Source organism: Chelonoidis abingdonii, chromosome 3, assembly GCF_003597395.2.
Source record: "Chelonoidis abingdonii isolate Lonesome George chromosome 3, CheloAbing_2.0, whole genome shotgun sequence".
NCBI lineage: Eukaryota > Metazoa > Chordata > Testudines > Testudinidae > Chelonoidis > Chelonoidis abingdonii.
The window spans coordinates 109065359-109088606 of NC_133771.1; the positions used below are offsets into that span (position 1 = coordinate 109065359).

Consider the following 23248-nt stretch of genomic DNA (forward strand, 5'->3'; position numbering starts at 1 on the left):
ACTGCATGCTTAGATCCTGGAACAACTCAGTATTACATAGTATGCGACTTGATTTTAATCTTTATTTAAGCAGACTACTGTGATAATCTGAACAGTATGAGCCAGCAAAAACGTTTCCTCAGTTATCTTAAACTGTTTCTAGGATAACTAGTTACTCAAATTTCCTTTACATTTTAATACAGCCGTAAAATTGGTTAGTTTTGAGTTGGAGAATGGAAAGGATAAATATTTAACTGCAAACAGCTGCGAGGAAGATCTGTGCTTGGACATACTGTTTTCTGAATTTAAGTTGCCCAACCTCTGAAACTTGCATAAGCACTGCTCTCCCGTAAGAATTCAAAACCTTAAGGCAATTTTATTACTCATCATACTGGAAGTGTGTCCACAGATAGCTCATTCCATATTACCAGAAGTGGCAGCTTTGAAAGCAGAAGTTTTAAATTAGAGGTGTTAATCATGAGTAGACTATATCTTCATGGGAGGTGCAATGTAAGAGCTTTACATCACAGGTTTTGTTTTACACTAGATGTTGGATGGCCCCCTAGTATCAAAATTCTATTACCAGGGTCCAAGTTCTTCTGCATAACAACCATCTAAACTGTGGAGGAGCAAAAAAAGAGCTTTGTGTAGGGTTAAAAGCTTGTCTCTTTCCCCATCAGAAGTTGGTCTCATAAAAGATATTACCTCACCCACCTTGTCTCATTAAAATGACAGTAGAACCTCCGAGTTAGGAACACCAGAGTTACATACTGACCAGTCAACCACACTCTTTTTGGAACTGGAAGTACGCAATCAGGGAGCAGCAGAAACTAAAACAAAAACACCCCAAATATAATACAGCACTGTGTTAAACGTAAACTAATCAAAAAATAAAGGGAAAGCATTTTTCTTCTACAGAGTTAAGTTTCAAAGCTGTATTAAGTCAGTGTTCAGATGTAAACTTTTGAAAGAACAGCCATAATGTTTTGTTGAGTTACGAACATTTCAGAGTTACGAACAACCTCTGTTCCTGAGGTTTCATAACTCTGAGGTTCTACTGTACAGTAATTCTGCAAGCCAATGCAAGTTCCATATTGTAATATACATGTCCCGAAGAAAAAGCATCAATGCTTTAAACTGGTAGTTTATTATTTATGTAATTTCAATCTTCACTCAACTTTACAGGCAACTTAAACTACTTTGTTTAAAGCTCATCCATAATGGGTAACTGGAACAGGTTGGCAGTTTCAAAGCAGCCCAGCATTCTTCGTATGCTGCAATAACTAATCCATTCACTGCAAAGGGGCTGCATAAGTGTCTTGATAATTTTCAAGAGAGAGGAGTGGCAAGGCACTAGCTTAGAACTTGGGAAATCTGAGTTCAGTTCCTTGCTCTGCCAGATTGTGGGTGTCCTTGGGCAAGTCACTTACTCTTTCTGTACTTCAATTCTCCCAGCATCACATGGTGATAATAGCACTCCCTTACCTCAAAGAGGTATTGTGATAAATACATTAAAGATTGTAAGGCCTCAGATACTGTGCTGCTGGTGGCCATATTAGTACCCAAGACAGAACGTAGCAGCTGTTTTCTCGAAGCTGGATTTACAGCATACACTACACATATTGATCTGCACTGTAGCAGCTTGCTGCCACAGAGATGGGCCAACACTAGGATCTCAGACCTGATCCCCTTTCCTTATTATTTTTTTTTGGAAGGGGGGGGCGGGGAAGGATGGCTGGACCTATAAAGGGTGCATTTAAAATCTGAATCTGCCTTTAATCTTCACCTGTTTATTTAACCTAAAGGGTTGTTTCTGGAAGAAATCTTGTGAGAAGCTTTAAAATCCATCAGTTAAAAAAAGGTAGCATTGTTACATAGTATCACCTGAAAAGGTTAAAGAAAATCCAATAATCCTTAAACATATGAATTCTGCTTTTTAACTCAAACATTGTTTATTTATGATGCAGCTTTTACAAGAGAAGCTTTATCCTCATGCCAAAGAAACAAGTCTTTCAACTGAAACATTAGTTTAATACTACTTTTTTAAAGTATTAAAACATATGGCACAGAAAGTACACTCAAAGTTTGCTGACAATACCAAGCTGGGAGGGGTTGCAAGTGCTTTGGAGGATAGGATTAAAATTCAAAATGATCTGGACAAACTGGAGAAATGGTCTGAAGTAAAAAGGATGAAATTCAGTAAGGACAAATGCAAAGTACTCCACTTAGGAAGGAACAGTCCGTTGCACACATACAAAATGGGAAATGACTGCCTAGGAAGGAGTACTGCAGAAAGGGGGTGGTTGATCTGACGCAGCTCTGGACAGGGGAGGGAGAACTCAGTCTCCGTCCTACTGCTCCTCCTTCCGCCCACCCCCCTCAACTGGGACAAATGTCCCTGGGCAGCCAGGGCATCCCCAGATCCCCACTCCCCCACGGTGACTTACACCTCCCTGGCAGGCACTGGGAGCAGCCAGGTGAGTGAGCACTGGTGAAGCTTCTCTTTGCTTTCCCACAGAAATCATTTTTCTGTGGGGAAGCAAAGAGAATCTATGAGGATACATGTTTCTGTGCATGCACAGTGGGGCACAATTCCCCCCAAGCATAGTATTTGCAGGGCCTGACTGCTATGAACAGAAATGGCTATGCGACCCATATTCATTTCATTTGAGACAAAGATTTTGTTTTGTAACAAGCTTAACACTTAAAAACAGGTTTTTTATCCATCCAATTGATAAGAAGCCAGGCCCATGCAAAAGGAAAGTGCTAAGTAGTTTAGCAGAAAGTTAAAGTACAGCCATTAAAACAATGGTTTGGAATGCAATTGGCATGGGATTTCTTATAAAGAATGAACAATCTATGGACTCTTATTTCTAAGATACCTTTGGGGACAGAGAGAGAGGAATATGAAGCAGCCATTAACTACCTTATAGAGAGAGTAAGAATTTCCTGAAGCAAAACTGAACGTGGAAACTTCAATCCATATGGCACCAAGAAGCTAATATCTTGCAAGCCTGCAGAAGGTATTTATATTAGAGACAGAGTTTAAGGACTGAAGGGACCACTAGACCTAGTCTGACCTTGTGTATATTACAAGCCAACACCACTACCCAGCACTCACATACTAAACTTAACTGAAATGAACCCTAAGTGTTGCAGCCTACAAGAGGTTAGACTAAAATATAGACTAGACACTCAAATATAGAAGTGTTCTTACTCTGCTGATGGTAAAGGGAAAACACCAACATAAGGATTTTAAGGCTAGATTTTAAAACTTTAACATTATTATTGATACCATGGTGAAGGGTGGCACAGAAGAACCTATAGATACCTAACCAAACTGCTTTCTTACAAGAAAAAATTTTAAGGAATAAATTTAAATGTTAAAAAAAATTCACCAATGAGATTCTAAATGTAACGAAATGTTTCCAAAGTACATGGCAGTTGATGGTACTACAGAACTGAAACAACAATACTACAGTTAGAAATAGAATATCAACTAAATTTCACTTTTAGTTAAAACTCAAAGTTTACTGTTCAGACTAAAATTTTTCATACTGAGTGCAGCCCAAAAAGGGGGGAGGAAAATGCAGTCCTAGACAGTTTCTAATAGTTCATAGTCTCTGCCACAACTGCCAAAGAGGCAATGAAATACCATTTCTCTGGCAAAGAGGTGACAGAGTCCAAGCCAAGAGAGCTTTTCAGAACGTAAGTCACTTAGGGTATGTCACATTTCAGTAAGAGATCTGCAGCCCAGCCACGGCTGCCCCGGGTCAGCTGACTTGGGCTCGCTGGGCTACACAACTGCAGTGTAATGTTGAGGTTTACTAAGGGTATGGCTACACTGCGATCAAAAACTTGCAGCACCAATTCTCAGAGCCCAGGTTCCATCCCGAGCCAGAATGTCTTACACTGCAATTTTTAGCCCTGCAGCCTGAGCCCCATGAGCTTGAGTCTGCTAACCTGAGCTCTGAGACTTAGTGCCACGAGTTTTTTTTAACTGAAGTACAGACATACTGTTTGTAAACCCACATTACTTCCACACAACCCCAGAAGGCAGCAAGTCTTGTTGCCAAGGGATTATCTTATTTCAAAGAGAAATCAGAATTTCATCCACATGGACCACTGAAACTATAACCTCAAAACTCCCTTTTCAAGAATTTGGCCCATTCACATAAAGCAGGGGGTGGGGAACCTATGGCCCGGATCCAGCCCACTGCTTAATTTCATCTGGCCCGTGGCAAATCGCTGCACTGTGGGCTGGAATCTAGGGTTCCCAGGCCATTAAAAGCTGCTAGCATGCTGCTGCAGGGCCTAGGCACAGAGGCAATCAGGGAAGCTCCATGTGAGGCCCCCCAACCCCAGTGCCGGCTCCGCAGCTCCCATTGGCTGAGAACCATGCACCTCTGCTTAGGGGCCAGATGTGCTGCCAGCTTCCGTGAGCAGCATGGAGCCAGGGCAGGCAGGGAGCCGGCCTTAGCCCAGCTGCGCTGCTGGCCCAGGTCAAAACCTCCTCCCACACCCTAACTCCCTCTCAGACCCCATACCCCCCCCTCCTGCCCCAGCCCAGAGCCCCCTCCTGCACCCCAAACCCTTTATCCCCAGCTTCACCCCAGAACCCACATCCCAGTCAGAGCCCTGACCCCATCTCACATCCCAACGCCCTGCTCCAGCCCAGAGCCCCCTCCTGCACTTCTCATTTCTGGCCCCACCCCAGAGCCTCAGGGAAGCCCCAAGGCTATGTGGCCCACCACAGGGCTGTGTGTGGCCCACAACTGATTTTTTTTCTGTGGGTCAATGGCTCTGATAGAAAAAAGGTTTCTCACCCCTGACAGAAGAGTTTTTTTAGAGATAGGTGGTTCTGATTGGTGCCTATGACTGATTCCTGCCTTACCTACATAGTAAAAGGAGCAGCAAATTCCTGGGACACCAGCTAAAAGGAAAGGGAAATCTGCTAGCCATAGTCTGACCGATTCCAGAGAAACCACTGCTTGACACTAATGATTTGGCAAACTAATCCTTAGTGGCCAACATTTTCTAAGCAAACTAAAAGACAATCTACGCACTCTATCGTCAGCTCCTGCCCATTTCTTTTTAAAATTGGCCAGGAGATTGCTCCCAGACCTGTCAGTCTCACTAAGAGATCTAAACATTTATGAAATCCAGACTTGAGGATTACAATTCATATTTTAGGTATAACCATCCCCAAATGTCACTTGGTACAACATGCAGCAGTCCAAATGCTTAGCAACACAGACTGCCATGAGTACATCATGCTTCACTGTGTTCCACTCCATTCACTGGCCTCCTACTGAAGATAGTCCAATTCAAAATTCCTGTCCTGATAATCAAAGCCATCAATATCAGTAGCACAAAAAACTTGAGAATGCCTCTCCCTCTACAACCAGGTCACCTATCTTCTTGGATATTGGAACTTGAGAGATGCACTGAACAGAACTTTCTTGGGGTTAGACCTAGAATATGGAATTCACACTTGCAAGAGCTGAACGTCACCAGAAGTCTCATTTCATGTAGAATTAAGAGCCAGATCCAAAAGCCAGGCATGCAAATAGAAATCTTTCCATTGATTTAGCTAGTCTCTGGATTAGTCCTAATTGCAAAATTCACATCTGGCTTGGCTTTTCCTCAGATTTTACACAAACACATAAGTGAACTAATCAACTGTTTTTCCTGTAGGCTGAGAAGGGGAAAAAAGAGCAAGATACAGATGCTATGGGTATTTATCTCGTCTCAAGTACCTTTTTCCCTTGAGGAGATTGGGTGGGGGCAGGGGGTGTTAATCCAGTGATTGCTGTGGAAATTAACCGTGGATTTCCTTGCTTGTGAGTGTTCATGTCAGTGAAAGATTTGTCTTTACATTTATTGTTCTTTGGTGAAGTTCATTAACAGTTCCCCATTAAAATATTCAGTTTGCTCCAAAGTGCAACTATTTTGGCAAGAATTAAGCATTTTCAAACACATGAAATACCTCTACACAATGCACCCATTAAATAAAGATGAACGTTACTATGTACCTGTATAATTATACATTTCCTATATTGCTTCCTAGCTTCATTTGGATCAATTTTAAAACACTTCTGGCAACACAATAAAATCCTGTCTCCACATCGTGTCTACAGGCCTTTAAACAGTAATGAAGAATTGAGATATAAAATCCAAACTTTTTGTCTTCAGTTTGATAGCTTCATCCTTCAGAGTTCCATCAGGGGATCTAATTAACTACACCAAATTACCAAAAAATATTCTGCTGTCTCAAGAAGATGAAAAAATGCTATTAAACAGTCATTTTCAATTTGCTAGTAAAACAGTTATTATTTCCATAAAGTGCAATGGAATTATTTGCAATCCACATATATCTTAAGAACTAGGATAAAAATGCTTTAGAGGAAAAGTGCTAAACATTTTTAATAACTGCTGCATAATAGTCTTGCTTGTTTAGAAATAGTGCAGCTAAGAGTACAATAGTCTTTTGCAATTAGGGTCAGGTAGCATGCTAACATACAGGTTCTCAGAGCATAAGATGTGACTGCACAATATAACTTCTGTATATAAAACATTGATAAAGCTACAAAAGCACAAGAGATAGCTGTGTCACTAAGTGTAAATGTACAACGTGGGCATTCTGAAGCGGTGGCACACTGTCTTGCAATTAGTGCAGATGTACAGATTTATGACCCACCATGCAGCACTTCTAACTCCAGAACAGGCCCCAATATAATCTGTTCTTGGCCCTGGAATCGGGAATTCCCAAAAACTGATATGGTGTATAGATGATTCTTCAGTTGACTTTATTTAGAAGATACTGCAGAATCTTTCCTTTTGTATAAAGATAGTTCTTTATTAGCCTAAAGGAAAATGTCAAAGGCAAACCACTTAGTGGCTTAATGTGAGACATACACCTTCACACCAGAACCAATATGTTGCAGTCACTTCCCCCTTTTCTGCATTGTCAGAGACAACACTAGTTGCAGTTTCCATCTGAGTTCCCTTCAATTTTAAGAGTCTGCTCTAAGAAGTCACACTGATAAGCCCATTAGGACTACGATGTTCATAAACTTCTAAATGTCTATGTTGTGTACACAAAAAGGGACTCCTTGTAGTTTTCAATGATTCTCTTCATGACTTATGCACTTCATCAGTATGCCTATATGCAATCACAGACTCCTCTTCACCAACATCTATGAGGAGATCCATTAGTACATGAGGTTTGTCATAACCAGAAATCATGTTGCAGCTCTTTGGGATAAGGGACTCTTGCACCTCTGTGTTGGAAGGCTCTGGGTCTGAAGGAATACAATTTAACTCCGTTTGGCTACTATTAGAATGAAAATAATTCTCTTTCACTCTGGGGCTTTCTTCATCATCAGGGGTCATTTCAGCAATGCTTTCATGGATAGACATCTCTTCTGTTTTGTTTGATATCTCCTGGGAGCTGACAGTGTCTGTTTCTTCACTGCAGTCTTCAGGATTAGGTGTCCCTGTTTCTTTAACTTGGTCTACTTGGTCTATCAAGTTTACCTCGTCACTCACTGAAAACGCTGGCTTAGGTGATGATGAGGTTATGACAGAGATATATTTTGCTTCCGGTTTTGTTTCTAAAACGTTGCGTGAGTTCAGATTTCGTATCACAGTGACCTTAAAAGTAAAGAGGAGGTACTTTTAGTTATACATAAATTACATGTTTTAGTTTACTGTTTACCATCTCTATAAATCAAAATTTAGAGGCAAGACAAAATAATGCTTTAAAAGGGATACATATGATAATTTAACTACATTTTCCTTTCAGGAAATCTGAATTCAAATACGAGTTAAATGGAAATCAGCAGTTGACATAGTGTATGGCTTTGACACCAACAGACTTCCTGGACTTTTTAGATGAGATGTCACAAATTCCACAACCACCTAGCAGGGACCTAAAAAATAGGTTTCATCAGCCATTACACTAGAAGAGGTAGTGGTATGTAAACGAGAAGAAAAGAGGAGGAAAAAAGCAGGAAATATTCCTCCTACTCCTGTTATTTAAGCAATCTTACAAGCTTCAGCTACAAGGAAGTCAAATCCTGAAACTAGCCATTTTCCTCACCAACTTCCAGCCCAGCAACTTCACTGGCAGAAAGCTGGGCTCTTTAGGTTATTTAGGCTTTGTCTACACCACCACTTTTATCAGTAAAAACTTTTGTTGGTTAGGATGGGAAACCTGCCCTCCGGACCAACATAAGTTTCACTGGCAAAAGTGCTGGTGTGGACGGCGCTAGGCCCCTCCTGCCAACAACAATGCTCACTGAGGGTGGTTTAATTATGCCAGCAGGAGAGCTCTCTTCTGCAGGCACAGAGTGGCTACATGGTAGACCTCACAGCGGCACAGCTATGCTGCTCTAAGGTCCGTAGTGTAGATATAGTCTTACAACAACATTAGAGCCCTAAAACATTCCTTTTATAATCATTAGGTATATTAAAAAAGTGATATTTCTCCTTGAAAATAAATCCACACGAGCACCTGAAGTGCTTTGGCTCATTTTAACTTGCTGAAAAAAGAGGAGTTGAGGGGTGCTTTAGGGCTCTCAATCTCTTGGGACTAGAAACTGAGGAATATGGGATGGAAAACAATGTAATTTTAAACTGTCATGAGCCCTGACACCTTTTTGGCAACTGTGTCTCTCTAAACATGTCACTTCTTTCTGTTCTAAGGGAGACAAATATTCAGGATCTATTTTTTGCACATGCCACTTTCAGATCATTTTGAGCATGCTTTACTGGGTAAAAAGCTGCTAAAGGACGGTCACAGGAAATATAGGAGTGTTCATGTATCTCCAAGTTGTTATGAACTGCTGCAATTAATCCATAACTTTTTGTACCAGGGTGGGAGGGTGATGAAGAGAATCTTACATTGCTACCTACACTTCTAGGTAGACACAAAATAGTTAGAAGTCCAACAGGTTAAAAGTATCTTGGTCCTGGAATGAACATAAAGCTCAAATCTCAACTTCTGGAACCAAATTACAGTTAATTCCCTCTCAGGTACTGGGAAACTGGATGTTAAGATCTAGATACACACTAGATAGAAACAGGAATTGAGATGTGTAAACACAAAGCTCCTCTCTTCACTCTTAAAATATTTTATGCTCTGACATTTATTTAGTTCCTTGGAGCAGCTTACAAAGTCAACTCCATTATCTCTTATAATTGGAGGGTAAAGAGAGAATTCCATATTTAAGCCTGAATATGAACCACAGGAATTAAACTGAAATTGAATTCTGTAAAAGCTATTAGCAACAAGAGAACAAATTGTGCATCTGTGATAATGGGTAAAACATCTGCACCCTGGCTACCCTACAGCTTCCAACATTTTAGCACCAGTGTCAAAGATCTCTACAATTTTTTCTAACAGTAGACTATGCCTATGAGTGAGCAAGGGAACCTTAATCTTGATGTTGTTCTTAACAGATGTTCTGAATAGACCACTATCATCATCATTATCTAATCTTGACTTCTTTTGAGTTTGCAGTATTATGTTATAGTATAGTTCTTTACACTGCCTCTACATTATAGTCATATTAGCAATGGAAACTATGGTGACAGAGGCTTTCTTTATAAACGCTGAGAGGTTCTTGCAGCTAAGGCTTTTGTAATTGACAGTGGAATAGTTAGTCTCCGCAGTTAGTTTTTGAACAAAGCAAGCCCTGGTACACATACATGGTATATCCACACTGCAATTAGATACCTCGGACTGGCCTGTACCAGCTGACATGGGCTTGGGGTGCAGACCAAGCTCTATGACTCTCCCAAACTCGTATGGTGCTAGAGCCCAGGCTCCTGACTATCTACACCATACTTAAACAGCCCCTTAACCTAAGTCACCTGGCATGGGCCAATCACAGGTGCCCAATTGCAGTGCAGATATACCCATAGACCTACCTATTTCTCTTGCCATAGAACAAGTACGTAGAAGGGTAAACAAACACCTCCCCTAGTCAGAGGTTTACTAATATCATCAGATAGATTTACTGAAGATAGGTCTAAAGGTTCCCTATAAAATATGACTCAGTGACTTCAAAAAGAATTTAGCAATTCAAGGAGTCCAACTCCCATAACAAACTTAAGCACCACTCCTCTCATCACAAGGGCACCTCCAGTAACATAAGAATAAGTGCAAATTAAGACACAAGTTAATTATTTTATGAAAACTAAGTACTTGAACCTGGCCTACTGGAGTAAACTCACTAGTAAGGAGAAAGTCTAGTATTAAAGGAAATACAAAGCATCTAGTTGAAGTAAAAAGCTTACTGGTTTATAGATTCAGAACACATATGAGATCATGGTGGAAGGATGAAACAAGTGCAAAGGATTTAATTTAAGAACCCACGCAGATATTGTGACAAAGGCTATTTAGTTAGTTAATACTGTGGCTATACAATATGCAGCTTTGTTTACTGACGTTTGTTTTCTCCTACATGTTGCCCACTAGGTATTTCAATAAAAATACTAGCTGTAAGACTAAGCTTGTTAGATATCAAAATGTGCTATACAGTAACAGACTGACACCAAGTGTGCTAGTGAACAGTACTGTAAACTTACCAAAGACTTGGGCAGTTCAATTTTTCTCTTCTTTAGTTGCTTGCAAAGATAATACATGGCCAAAATCAGTCCAAGGCCAACGAAAACAGCAACACCTATCATAATATTTTTTAAGTCTAGAAAGTAAGAGAAAAATAGGGTGAGAGGTTTGGAAAACAGGACATTGCTCTGATGTTCACAAAAATCTTAAAACAGAAATGGATCTTTAGATTGACTTAATCCACAAATTAGGGTTTTCACAATTGAGTGTATAGTTTGGAATTAAAGAATTCTCTTGGCCCACACATTTAAGAACAGCTTTAGGGTTTTTTTTTTTAAATTATGAAGAAGTCAAGAAATGCATGAGCAAATTGTAGCTTTTTCTGCTCTTTAGAGATTCAATGTGGATAAATAACTTGATATTTTTAAAAAACAAAGTGCCCCAAAACACAAGAATTGTAAAACTACTGATTACAGACATAGGGGTAACAGTGGAGTTGGTCCCTTAAATAGAATTGGGCCCAGCTCTCCTGTTCCAGTACAGGTGTGCCCTAGTTTGGTATAATGAGGAGGATGGGGCTGCCCCAGGAGTTATAAATGAGAGAATCCCAAAGGCTGGAGAATTCAGAACCCAGAGTTGAGAAAACACTTACTAAGGAAGATTAGCCATCCTCCCTCATTTTTCATTAAACCAAGCAAGTTCAGGAAGGGAAAAAAAGACACTTGCTTTATATTTTTAATCACAAGCTTACGGTTGGTTACCTTAAGCCCAGGAAATCCTACACATTTTTATTGGTTATAAATTTCAACTGAATATCAGTTGTGCAATTCCAATGTGTGTCTTCCAACAACTAATTTAATGATCCATTTTTTATTCAGTAAATTACACAACTGTCTAGCTGCAACTGAAACAAATTCTGGTACCAATCAAGTAGAAAATGACAGCCATATGACTGCTGGACAATGTTAATACAATACCAGTTAAGTCTTCAGAAATATGGATCAGATTTTTATATATTACTTTACCTAGTGGCTGTTCTAAAGGAACATGAATGCAAATTTTATTGGATTGGGAAAATCCTCGATCTGAAACAAACGATGAATGTCCTCGAGCTGAAACGCAGTAGGTGGAACCAGTATTAAAAAATGGAATGTCTATGCTACATAAATGCTTCTTACATGGCCCTGCTTCATGCTCTTCAATCTGAAAGAAGAAATAAACTTAGATTCAGGCTCTTAATTATTTTGAACTTACAATATTGACTCAATATGTAAAGATAGTATTGTCATCTTACAGTGCCAGAATTTTTAAAGTGCTAGGTGTCAGACCTGCAGCTTTGTGCACTGCAAAAGCTGTACATGTCAGCTAACAGCTATTTGCAGGGCAACAGCTCTAACTTCTAGCATTATTAAGAACTCATATTAAACCATGGGTTAAATTTTCAAGAGCATCTAAATAACTTAGGCTCTTAAATCCCATTGATGTTCAAACACCATTTACGCTCCTAAGTCACTTTTGAAAATGGAACTTAGGTGCTTATGAAAATGTTAGCCTATGATGAAACAGGCCTGTTTCCTGATCTCCCTCCCAGGGACACTCACCCACCATCCTAATTGAGCAAAACAGAGAGTGCAATATCTTGGAAATCACTCCTTCAACATTAAAGCATGTTTCAAGGAGTAAAGTGGATACATATAAAGTTACCAATATTTTGAACACAATTTTTGAAGTCCCTTGAGGACTTACAAAAATCCAATTTTGAATTGAGCTAGTTTGCAAAATATGAAGTAATTACAGATGGGATAGAATAGCTAATATTGCTTAAACATTTCCATTCTAAGGCTCTTTCAGTTGCTTATAAACTGAGAAACATTACCCTGTCAGACTGAGCTGGTTTCCACCTAGAGATAAACTTCCTTTAAAAAAAACAAAAAAACAAAAAAAAAACCTGAGCATAAATGACTTAGCATTTTTTGAGAGCAAAGCTCTCATTTACTATTTAAAAAAGTGTTGCAAGATTTTTTTTGTATTGCTTTAGTACAGGGGTAGGCAAACTTTTTGGCCTGAGGGCCACATCTGGGTACAGAAATTGTATGCCGGGCCATGAATGCTCACAAAATTTGGGGTTGGGATGCGGGATGGTATGAAGGCTCTGGCTGGTGGGGGTGGGGGAGGACATTGGAATGGGGCTGAGGAGTTGGGGGTGCAGGAGGATGCTCCTGGCTGGGACTGAGGGGTTCGGAGGGCGGAAGGGGGAATCAGGGCTGGGGTAGGGAGTCAGGGCATAGGAGGGAGTCAGGGGGACACACTCTGGGCAGCACTTACCTCAGGCAGCTCCCAGAAAACAGCCACATGTCCCCCCTCCAGCTCCTACACAGAGGTGCAGCCAGGCGTCTGCACGCTGCCCTGTCTGCAAGAGCCACCCCTGCAGCTCCCTTGGCTGCGGTTCCCAACCAATGGGAGCTGCAGGGGCAACACTTGGGGTGGGGGTAACGTGCGGAGCCCCTTGGCTGCCCCTATGGGTAGGAATCAGAGGGGAGACATGCCCCACTCTGCATGGCTCCCAAAAGCCGTGGCAAGATCCCGACCCCGCTACCCGGCTAGAGGGAGCGGGGAGCTCGAGGGCCAGATTAAAGTTTCTGAAGGGCTGTCGTTTGCCCACCTCTGCTTTAGTGGCTTAGTTGATAAGGATATACATTTTAAATCTTTCACAGAGGTGGTCCCTAGGCTGGATATGTGCCTTTAAACTGTCCGGTGAGCACTGATTTTGAAATTAAGGATGTAGATGTTACATAGAATACAGTAATTTTTAGGTCATTTAAAAATGCTAATCTCCCAATTTTGCATTGGCACAGATTTTTTGATCATACAAAAACAGTCCCCCTGAGAGCCGCTGCTTCATTCAGCGTGCAGAGCAGACTGGAGGGCGTTCAGTGAATGAGGTAGCTCAACATATGGAAGAACACTTGACTCTTGCCTTATATGGGGTCAAATTCTGTATATCACTATCATGCAGTAAATTCATACAAATTAATGGATGTACTTTGAATCCACAATGGTGACTGATTATTTGGACAAGATAAGTGGGATACAGTGAACAAGTTCGTGGACAAACACATTTAACTACAAGGATAAAAGCCAATACTGAACAGCTTCCTCCATTCAATATAAGGTTCTCAATCATCATAACGAGGGACGTGAAAAAACAAACAAACCCTTAATGGCTTAGGTGTCCAAAAAGGTACATTTAATACAGAAATAATGGCATGTGACCCATGATTAAAGATTACTGCAATGGATACTCAAAGGACAGGGCTATGGTTAAGGTTCCACGTTCAACATTTCAGGGATTCCCTTTTGCATCATTAGTAGTTTTAAAATTGTTTAAAGAAAATTCCACACACATCCAAGAGAAATTAAGGTAATAAAAACCTATTATTTATCAATATATGCTCTTTCTAAAACGAGGTGTTTTTGTAAAAAAAGGCCAAAATACAATCTGAAACTTTCAATTTAAAACATACCAGCTCTTCACCGGACCAAAGAAACACCTTGTATGTGAAGTCCTTATATTTTCGAACAGCGCGTAGGGGGCGAATCTCAACTCTAATTTGGTCTCTCTCAATAGAGACATTCAGAGTCGGTGGTCCTATTTTTCCTGAAACAAAGGTATACCTTCACTATTGGGTTGAAGGATTTTGATACAGAATTCAAAGACAAATATAGAGCTAACAGATATCGCATTTATCGTTCATTTTCAAGAGGAAAAATTGTTTCCAAAGACATGCCAGAATAACGAGAGTGATTACACACCTGATGGGAGGGATGCTACAGAGGAGTTGAGTCCTGGTTAAGGGAATATATGGTTTTGGATGGGCATAAAATCTAGCAAGAATGGGCAGTACCAGTAAGGACACTGGGCAGATAGCATATAAAACTTTACATTTTTCTATGGTAACATATGGATGAGGTTTGAAAAACAAAAAAAGTGTCAAATGGTCTAAAAATGGGCAAAGGTTAAGCACTGAACAGAAAAAAGGATATGGGAACTGGACAGATGTGATGCTTGTTTACAAGTGCTTACACATTCTTATTTTGGTTAAAGGGTATCTCCAACCCCGCCCCAGTGTAGTTACATCACCTAGGATGAGATACAAGCTAAACTGGAACAAGCCACTTTTAAATCAAAAACAAAAAAAAAAAACTTCACACCAAGAGTTTGCACTGGTACAAAAATGACTGGGATGGGCAATTTAAACATAGCCAAGGGCCACAAAATCCACAAACTCTTTGACAAGCCTTTTAATTATGAAAAGAAAAAAAAAAAAGGGAGGCTTCAGGATATAGCAGAAGACAAAGCTATTGTGGTCAAGGAAGAAGCAGTCCTTGATGTCCTTGGCTGGCTGCTGCTGTGAGAACACGTGCCAGAGCAGCAAGTCTTCCACTGATACTGCCATGCTGGGCTGTGTCAACTACAGCTGCCTGCCCACATTCAGCTCCATGATTTTCAGGAAGGCAGCAAGCCTACTAAAATTGGAGAGCTGCTGCCTCCACCAGGTGCCAGGGAACAACCTCCTCTAGGCAGTGGAAAGAGCCTCGCCCCTTTGGCCGTCCTCTGGCTCCATGCGGGCAGAGCTTCTTGCCCCTTTCCTCACTCTGGACATGGGAAGAGCTGCCTCCTCAGGCTCAGATTTAGGGGAGCCTGGGTATTAACACAGCTGACCCAGGCCCTCCTACAGTTACGCCCCTGGTTAGCAGGCCAAATAAAACAAATCAGGGGGCCCAGGGCTGCCAGTCGCCCATCCCTGATTTTAGTGTAACTTTCCCCACATATATAAGGCCTTAAAATTCAGCTTCTTGACAGAAATTAGAGAAGCGAAACAAATCATGTATACGTGAGACTAAAGCACAAAATAAGGTACTACTGACTGATGAGATTTCATTCGAGTATCATGCAGAATCTAAGAACACCATATTAAAACAAAGATTATTCAATCTGAAAAATAATCTCAGGAATTACCAGGACAACAGGCTAGAAAGTTGCTCATAAAAAGGTAGCATCGATTTATGTAAGCAATTAGGCATTGGAAATAGATGTGATGAAACTACCCTAATGGGCTACAGGTTTAAGAATTCAAGACACCTAAGTTTAAGGCAAGGATTGGGCACTAAAAGAATTTAGGGAAAGGTTTATATAAAGTTTAAAATTTATATAAGCCAAGGGCCCTGTAGATGCACCCTTTTTTGTGTAAATCTAAATGAAATGCTACTGATTCTGAATGCGCCCAAAACATTTTATAAATGAAAACTATATATGCAGTACATCCTTAGTTATCCAACTATAAAAAGTACATTAAATGTATCTGGATAATCCAAAAAGAGATAGTTATATGCATAAGGACTGCAATGCACAACTTTCAACACAGGACATTATGGTCTGCAGTCATACTACAGGGGACTTCTGCTTCAAGGTAACAGTTTTGGTTGATCAGAAGATGGATAACTGAAGCCACGTTGAATAGGGATCACTTCACCCAGGACTGTAATACAGCAATTTCGAGGATGTCTAAGAAGGTAGTACTTTCCAAGCACAACAGTGGTCTCCCTACCCCACATTGGGGCATTGGGATAGTAGCAAAATAGGGAAAGCATGCCACTGAGTGTATCACCAGAACCATTTCTCTTTTTAAAATATTTGGAAAGGTGCTCAGGCATTAGTAAGGGGGCCATACAAGCAACTACCTATAAAGAATGTTCCTAAGCAACTGTTATGCTCATCTTTCAACCAGAACCCCAAGTTACTACTATGATATTTCTAACCAAACATACAAATATTGCACCTGAAATATATTTATATTAATCTTAAAATTTAATAGAAATATTATGAATTCATCTAAGTGATCTCAAATCAGTTTTCTGGATGTAAAATTTAGGTTTACATTTAAACTTACCATCCCGTCGCAGAACAAATTCTTTGGTCTCAACATACTCAGACTCTTCTAACCCAATGAAAGCTTTAACTCTAGCCCAGTGAGACTGAGTCAGATCTTCTATTTCCTTAGAGAGGTCACAATAATGTTTAGTTGTGTTCATGCAGATGCTGACTGGCTTATATTTTCCTAGCCTAAAAATAGATTAAAGAGTAATTAATGTAATTTTTACAGCCAATGTATTATGCAATACTGATGTCAGGAGAGAGACAAATTCTGTCTTCATTTACACTCACACTGAATTCCATAGGGACGGCATGATTTCACGGTGTAGAAATAAAACTTTCCTGGACATATGGCAAAATCAAAGGACTCACTACATGAATGCCTTTTAAAGAAAATAAGGTACAGGTATAATGCAAGACATGGAAACTTACTCATAAGGTTGGATTTCCACAATAAAGTGAGGGGGTTCAGGCATGCGCATGTAATCCCAGCGCAATATAGTCTTGAAGTTCAAGGATTCTATTACAACATTTGTTGGCAGAGGCACTAAAAAAAAGAAATCAAATAGAACAATCAGTACCTTGATGGAGTAGATTTTTGTGATGTACATGAACAGCCATCAATATTCCTGAAGTATTCAGAAGGCAATGCATTTACTGTAAGTTACTTCAGAAGTCATTAGGCTTGCTGCCTATACAAACAGGGCAGAGCCTGGCAGACTGATTTGCTGTTCTTCTTACACAAAAAGGCAGTTAATCCTTTTTGTCCAAGAGTGAGCAGAATGCCTCAGAGTTTTTTTTTCTTCTCTCTTTTCCAATATTACGTTCACTCACCTCCAGAATGTATTCTGTCTCTTCTTCCACTGCCTCCACTCAAGGGGCGCTCTCTCTCTCCATACTGGATTTCATTATCCAGACACCACACACACACACACACTGTTGCCAATCATCCAGTCACACAGAGGGAAATATAAAGCTCCTGAATCCCAAGAAGAAGTAAGATTAATAACTAAAGGCAAATATGAAAGATGAAACCCCCAACCTCACTGGCTGGGGTAATGGTCCTGGCCCTAGGGATACGCTATCTCTTACACCTCCAGATGCTGGCAAGGGGATGATGCTGTCAGGGCCGGCTCTGGCTTTTTTGCAGCCCCAAGCAAAAACAAAAAAGGGGGGGGAAGGGGGAGCAGTAAAGCGGGGGGGAACAAAAACAAAAACATGGCACGGTTGGAGGATCAAAGAGAGTGGGGAAGGAACAAAACAAAAACACTGCTGCAGCTGGAGTGGCAAAGCGGGGGCGGGTGAGGGGGGGAGACAAAAAACAACACGTCTGAAGCAGCAAAGCTGGGGTGGGGTGGGGGAACACGGCGTGGCTGGAGTGGCAAAGCGGGGGTGGGAAACAAAACAAAAACAGCGCAGCTGGCAAAGTGAGAGCGGAAAACAACGGCGCAGCCAGGAAAGCAGGTAAAACAACAAAACAAAAACCCTACAGGGCGGCCGGAGCCAGGGTGCAGGGAGACTCTCTGTGCTGCAGAGTGTGTGCCCAGCCTAGTGGAGGAGAGGAGGAGGAGGGGGAGGGGGAGGGAGCGGGGGGAGAGAGAGAGAAGGGGGGCGGCCAGTGCTTCAGCGGGGCACTCACCCCGCGGCCCCAACTGCCACGCCGCACTGCCTGCCGGTTGGCGGAGAGGGAAGGACGTGGGCTGCCCTGCCGAGTTTGCTGCAGGGAGCTCCCCTCCTCCGCGCTGCCGCCCTCTAGAGGATGGCCGGAGCAACGAACAAAAAAATAAATAAATGGCCATGCTGCCCTAGGTTTGGGCGGAATGCCGCCCCGTAGAATCTGCCACCCCAAGCATGAGCTTGCTCGGCTGGTGCCTGGAGCTGGCCCTGGATGCTGTTCCTGGACCCACCTTCAAAGGCTGTCTATGAGACATGAAGATGAGCATTTACTGTTTCTTTCTCTAATCACACACCACCAGCTCCTGGTGTAGATGACTGTAGAATCCCCATTATGCTACGCCTTTCAGCCTCTTGGCTGCTGCAAAGGGTTTGTGTCTTCACTATTCTATCTTCTGGCTTCCATTTTTGGGTCCCCAGCTAAGTGAATGGCTTCATTTTCCAGTTCTGAGCTCATAATTCCTAAAAGCAGTGAAACTAACATGATTCTTTTCAATGTTACTACTGTCTACAGGGTTCTGAACAGTAGCAGTGAAAACTGACAAGACTTTCATTGTTAGTCTGCTACAGTTTTTAACAGCTTTGAGCAGTAGCAACACTGGAGTTATAAGCAGACTAGGTCTTGTTTACACACAGAAGTTGCACCATTTTAACAGAGTTTTAAAGCAATTTAGTACAACTGTGTGTACAAAACCCTATATTAGCAAGTTTAAATTGACTTGTTAGTAAATTTACAGGGGCAAGTTATCAGTAGAAGACAGGTTTAAAATTGATTTAAAATGTCCACACAAAGTTGCACTGATTTAACTACATCAGCATTAAAAAAAACTCCACACTATTAGTTAAAGCAGTGCAAGAGCTGCTTAGACCAGGCACAAATGGGTTAAAATGAAATAATCACACCTTAATTTAAATAGTGCACCTTTCCTCACATAGACAAACCTACAGAAAGGTTACACTGCATTGTTTTCCATGGGGTTCAGGTTTGAGAGTTATCTTTTTTTAAAAAGAAAAAACTCCAAACAACTTAAATTCTGCAGAAGTTGATGACACCTGTTTAGGAAAACTTCCTCCTAAGTGGATTTTCAGGCTCTGTCCATGCTTAGACACTTAAAACGATTACAAGACAGAGGATGTAAAGAGTTTCTCTTAGAAGTATCGCTGCTCACCTGAAACAGATAGCCAGAACATAAGAAAAGAAAGAAACGCACCTGACCTGTCTAAAAGCATGTTGGCCCCAAGTGATCAAAAAATTATATGCTTTTTGATCCTTCTCCCTTACCTCTAAAGAGGGACATCAACTTGGGGGGGGGGGGATTCACATCTGTTTGAAGTGTTTATAGCATCTGTGGGTTGAGAAGTAATGCCTATCATTACTACAACTGAAAAACTAATAAGAGTGCCTCTCCTTCAGTTTATTTACATTAAGCATGAAAATCCACCCAAATTCAGCAGATTGAAATTGAAAAACGCTATTTGCACATGCTCAGTGGAGCTTGTTAGAGACTGACTTCTAAAATCTCCAAAGTTTAATCTCCAGCATAGTCCCGCCAATAGGGACCCCTACATCACAGCAAAAGCACTGGACATGCTCCCTGAATGGGGTGATAAATCCTAAATTAAGGGAGCCTTGCTTTTCACTCATTTTATTATTAAAAGGTAATGAGGATACTGTCATTTCAGGCAGAACTAGGACCAGAATACGTGTCTTGTACCATTTCCACTTAGTCACACTGCTTTTCAGAATATGGAAACTTTATGTAGTTAGCTGTGCTGTCTATAATCACAAGCCTATATTCCCCCCCAGAGTTAAGAGTACAATCCAGGATTTCTCATTTCCAACATATTTCTGCAGTCTGGAAAGTAGTCATGTAAGCTCTGACAAACTATGTGTACCATCACCCTTTAGTTGCAGCTGGTTCATATAAGATAACAGCATACTGCTGATACCAGGTATTGCTTTAGCTCAAGCAGTGGAGGTCTATGCTGGAGACCTAGAAGTCCTGGAAAGTGTTCAGCAAGTGAATCAGGGTTGTGTAGTGAATGCAGCTGTCTGTAGGACATGGTAGAATTACAAGGTGTGGAGAGAATGATGATGAGTTAGGGGACTACAGAAAGAGAAAGGACTGCCTTCAAAGGCAACTGAATGCCACCCAAGAGAACTGGGTTCCATGCACACATCTGCCATAGACTGCATATGTGATAGTGGGTAAGTCACCTAAATGAAGATTTTCACATTGTATTCCTCATTTTCTGGGTACCCTACTTGAGACATGGGACCTTGTTTTCAGAGTTGCTGAGCACTCAACTATAAGTAAAGTCAACGGGAACTGCAGCTGCTCAGCACCTCTAGGAGCAAGATGTGGAGTTGGGAAGTCCTGGGCTCCAATTCTGATTATACCACTGACTCACTCTGTGGCTTTGCACACATCACTATCTGTTTTAGTGTCCTTGTGTTTAAAAATGTGTATAATATTTACCCATTTACTTCATACTGTTGGCAGTGGTTGGTTAGTGTCTGTACACTGCTTTGAACATATTCAATTATTAAAAATGCAGAATACTCTACAAATGGATCCCTAGTTCTCAAGTTAGGTATCATGGAAGCAGCCATAATTAGTGGACACTTCTTCAAATTGTAGCCTAGGATCCTTATCTGTAAAATGAGGATAACTTATCTCAGCGGAGTTGTGAAGACACATATACACAAGGGGGCCAAATTAAGGTTGAATAGGAAATTTTACTTCTGGCATTTTCTAACTTTTAAATGTTTGACTTTGCAATCTTATTTTAAGGTAGGTTGTTGTATATAAAACTGATGTCATAATAGACCATAACTCAAACCTGACTTCTGCCAGATTATGTTTTTGTTTACAAAATACAGCAGATAGACTTGATGCTGTATGTTAGAGAGCCTAGACTTTGCTTCATGTTATATTAATAAGGGAAAGTAAAAAACATTTCTCTCATCTTAAGAATGAGACCACAAAGATTTAACATGTGCAATGTGCAAGGTTTGAAAGTGGTTTAGTCATTTTCTAACACATGCAAGGTGTCATTCCAGTTATTGGAAACAGCAGCAGATTCTCAACCACAAGAAAAAACGTGTCAAAGTATTTATCTATTCTAAAATGCTTAACAGTAAACACAATACTTGCTGCAATAAACCATGCAGAATACAAATGCAAATTAACATAATATTACAGAAATAAAACTACATTAAATATATTAAGGTTGCAAAATCAAGCAATGAAAAGTTAGGAAATGCCAGAATTATGGCTGCCTGTGGGACCTTAATTCAGCCCCCTTACACATGTAGTCTTTAATTACATGATCATATACTATTTTTTCCACAAGCCCCCTGCCTCATTAAGTGCACAGGAGGGATGGTGGTATTCACTTAATGAGCAACTATTCAATGTGTTGTTTTCTCCTCATTCTTCAATGTGCTCCCCTGGGCCTTGTTTACATCCATTGTTCAAATTCTGTTCTGAAGGCAGAAATTTTAGTTCCCTCACAGGCTTTCTATTGTGCTTGTCACTACGGTAACTGGTTGTTTCATAAACATTAATGAATCAGTTTAGACACCCCTGTAAAATGAAGGGATATTATTCCTATTTTGCAGATAGGGAATTGAGACACAAAGATTAAGCTCAAAAGTATCCATTAATTTTAGGTGTCCAAACTGAGACATCTGGAAACAGATTTTCTGAATGCTTTGGATTATATAGCATTTTATATGTTCAACGCACTACTCTGATTAGCTACAATTGCAGTTACTGAATGCTCGGCACGTCAGACCCCAGGGCCTCAGGTAAGGCATCCAGAAAATGAGGTACACACAATTATGACCACCTGTGCAAAGTTTGGTTTAGGTGACTTGCCCAGCACCATACAAGAATTCTGAGGCAGAGTCAGGGATAGAATCCAGTTCTTCAGGGTAGCATTCAATTGGCTTAACCATGAGACCATCCTTTCTCTACTTGCAGTTCCCTACATCATTCACTATACACCACCTTCCAACTCCTGAAACAAATGAAGAAGAGGTCCTACAGTCACCTTCACTAAAGAACATGTACATCTCCAAGGTGTGTATCTTGTTGTGCATTGAATGAGGCAGGGATCCTGCGGGAAAAAATTGTCTTCAATTATATAATCACATATTATTATATGCACAAGGGAGGGTGAATTAAGATTATGCAGGTAACCTTAATTCTGGCATTTCCTCACATTTGAGTGCAGACTTTACACCGACACCTGCATGGGAGACATCAGCATGGGTAGAACGTATAGGTCCATTGTAGAGACTTCTGTTGCTTCAGCTAATGGAGTACCTGATAGCAGTACTAGGCTGTTCTCTTCTACGGGGACCAGCACTAGAGGGGAATGAGTCACTTTACTATCTGTGAAACCTGCTATTTGCTGATAACAGCAGAGAAATAGTGAGAGACTTAGGAATCATGGATTCCTTTCCAGGCTCTCAAGGAGAGCGTACTGCAGTGGGCATAGACCAGGAGTGGGCAAACTACGGGCCAGGCGCTGCATCTGGGCCTTCAGACATTTTAATATGGCCCTTGAGCTCCCACCAGGGAGCTGTGTCCGGGGCTTGCCCCCCTCCGTCACTCCAGCCGTGGAGCAGGGTCCAGGGCTTGCCCTGCTCTGTGCGTGCTGTGGCTCTGCGCAGCTCCCAGAAGCAGCAGCATGTCCCTCCCTCTGGCTCCTATGCGTAGGGATAGCCAGGGGGCTCCGCATGCTGCCCCTGCCCTAAGTACTGCCCCCCCCCCAAAGCTCCCATTGGCCAGGAACTCTGGCCAATAGGAGCTGCAGGGGTGACACCTGCAGATGGGGCAGCATGCAGAGCTGCCTGGCCACATCGCCATGTAGGAGCCAGAGGGGGGACATGCCACAGCTTCTGGGAGCTGCTTGAGGTAAGCGCTGCAAGAAGCCTGCGCCCCTGACCCTCTGCTGTGCCCCAAACCCTTGCCCCAGCCCAGATCCCCCTCCTGCCCTCCAAACCCCTCGGTCCCAGCCTGGAGTACCCTCCTGCACCCCCACCCCCTTATCCTTAGCCCCACCCGGAGCCC

General features: G+C 41.5%; 1 protein-coding gene across 1 annotated transcript in view; it reads right to left on the reverse strand.

The window, feature by feature from the left end:
- Positions 1–6379: 6379 nt before the first annotated feature.
- IFNGR1 (interferon gamma receptor 1) overlaps positions 6380–23248 on the reverse strand; it is a 26173-nt gene continuing 9304 nt past the window's right edge. Inside the window, exons 2-7 of the mRNA XM_032770011.2 lie at positions 16923–17037; positions 16507–16679; positions 14080–14213; positions 11581–11758; positions 10576–10691; positions 6380–7635 (exon numbers count right to left, since the gene is read on the reverse strand). Of these exons, the coding sequence (XP_032625902.1) occupies positions 7117–7635; positions 10576–10691; positions 11581–11758; positions 14080–14213; positions 16507–16679; positions 16923–17037 (1235 nt within the window). The 3' untranslated portion in view covers positions 6380–7116. The remainder of the gene's footprint in view (positions 7636–10575; positions 10692–11580; positions 11759–14079; positions 14214–16506; positions 16680–16922; positions 17038–23248) is intronic.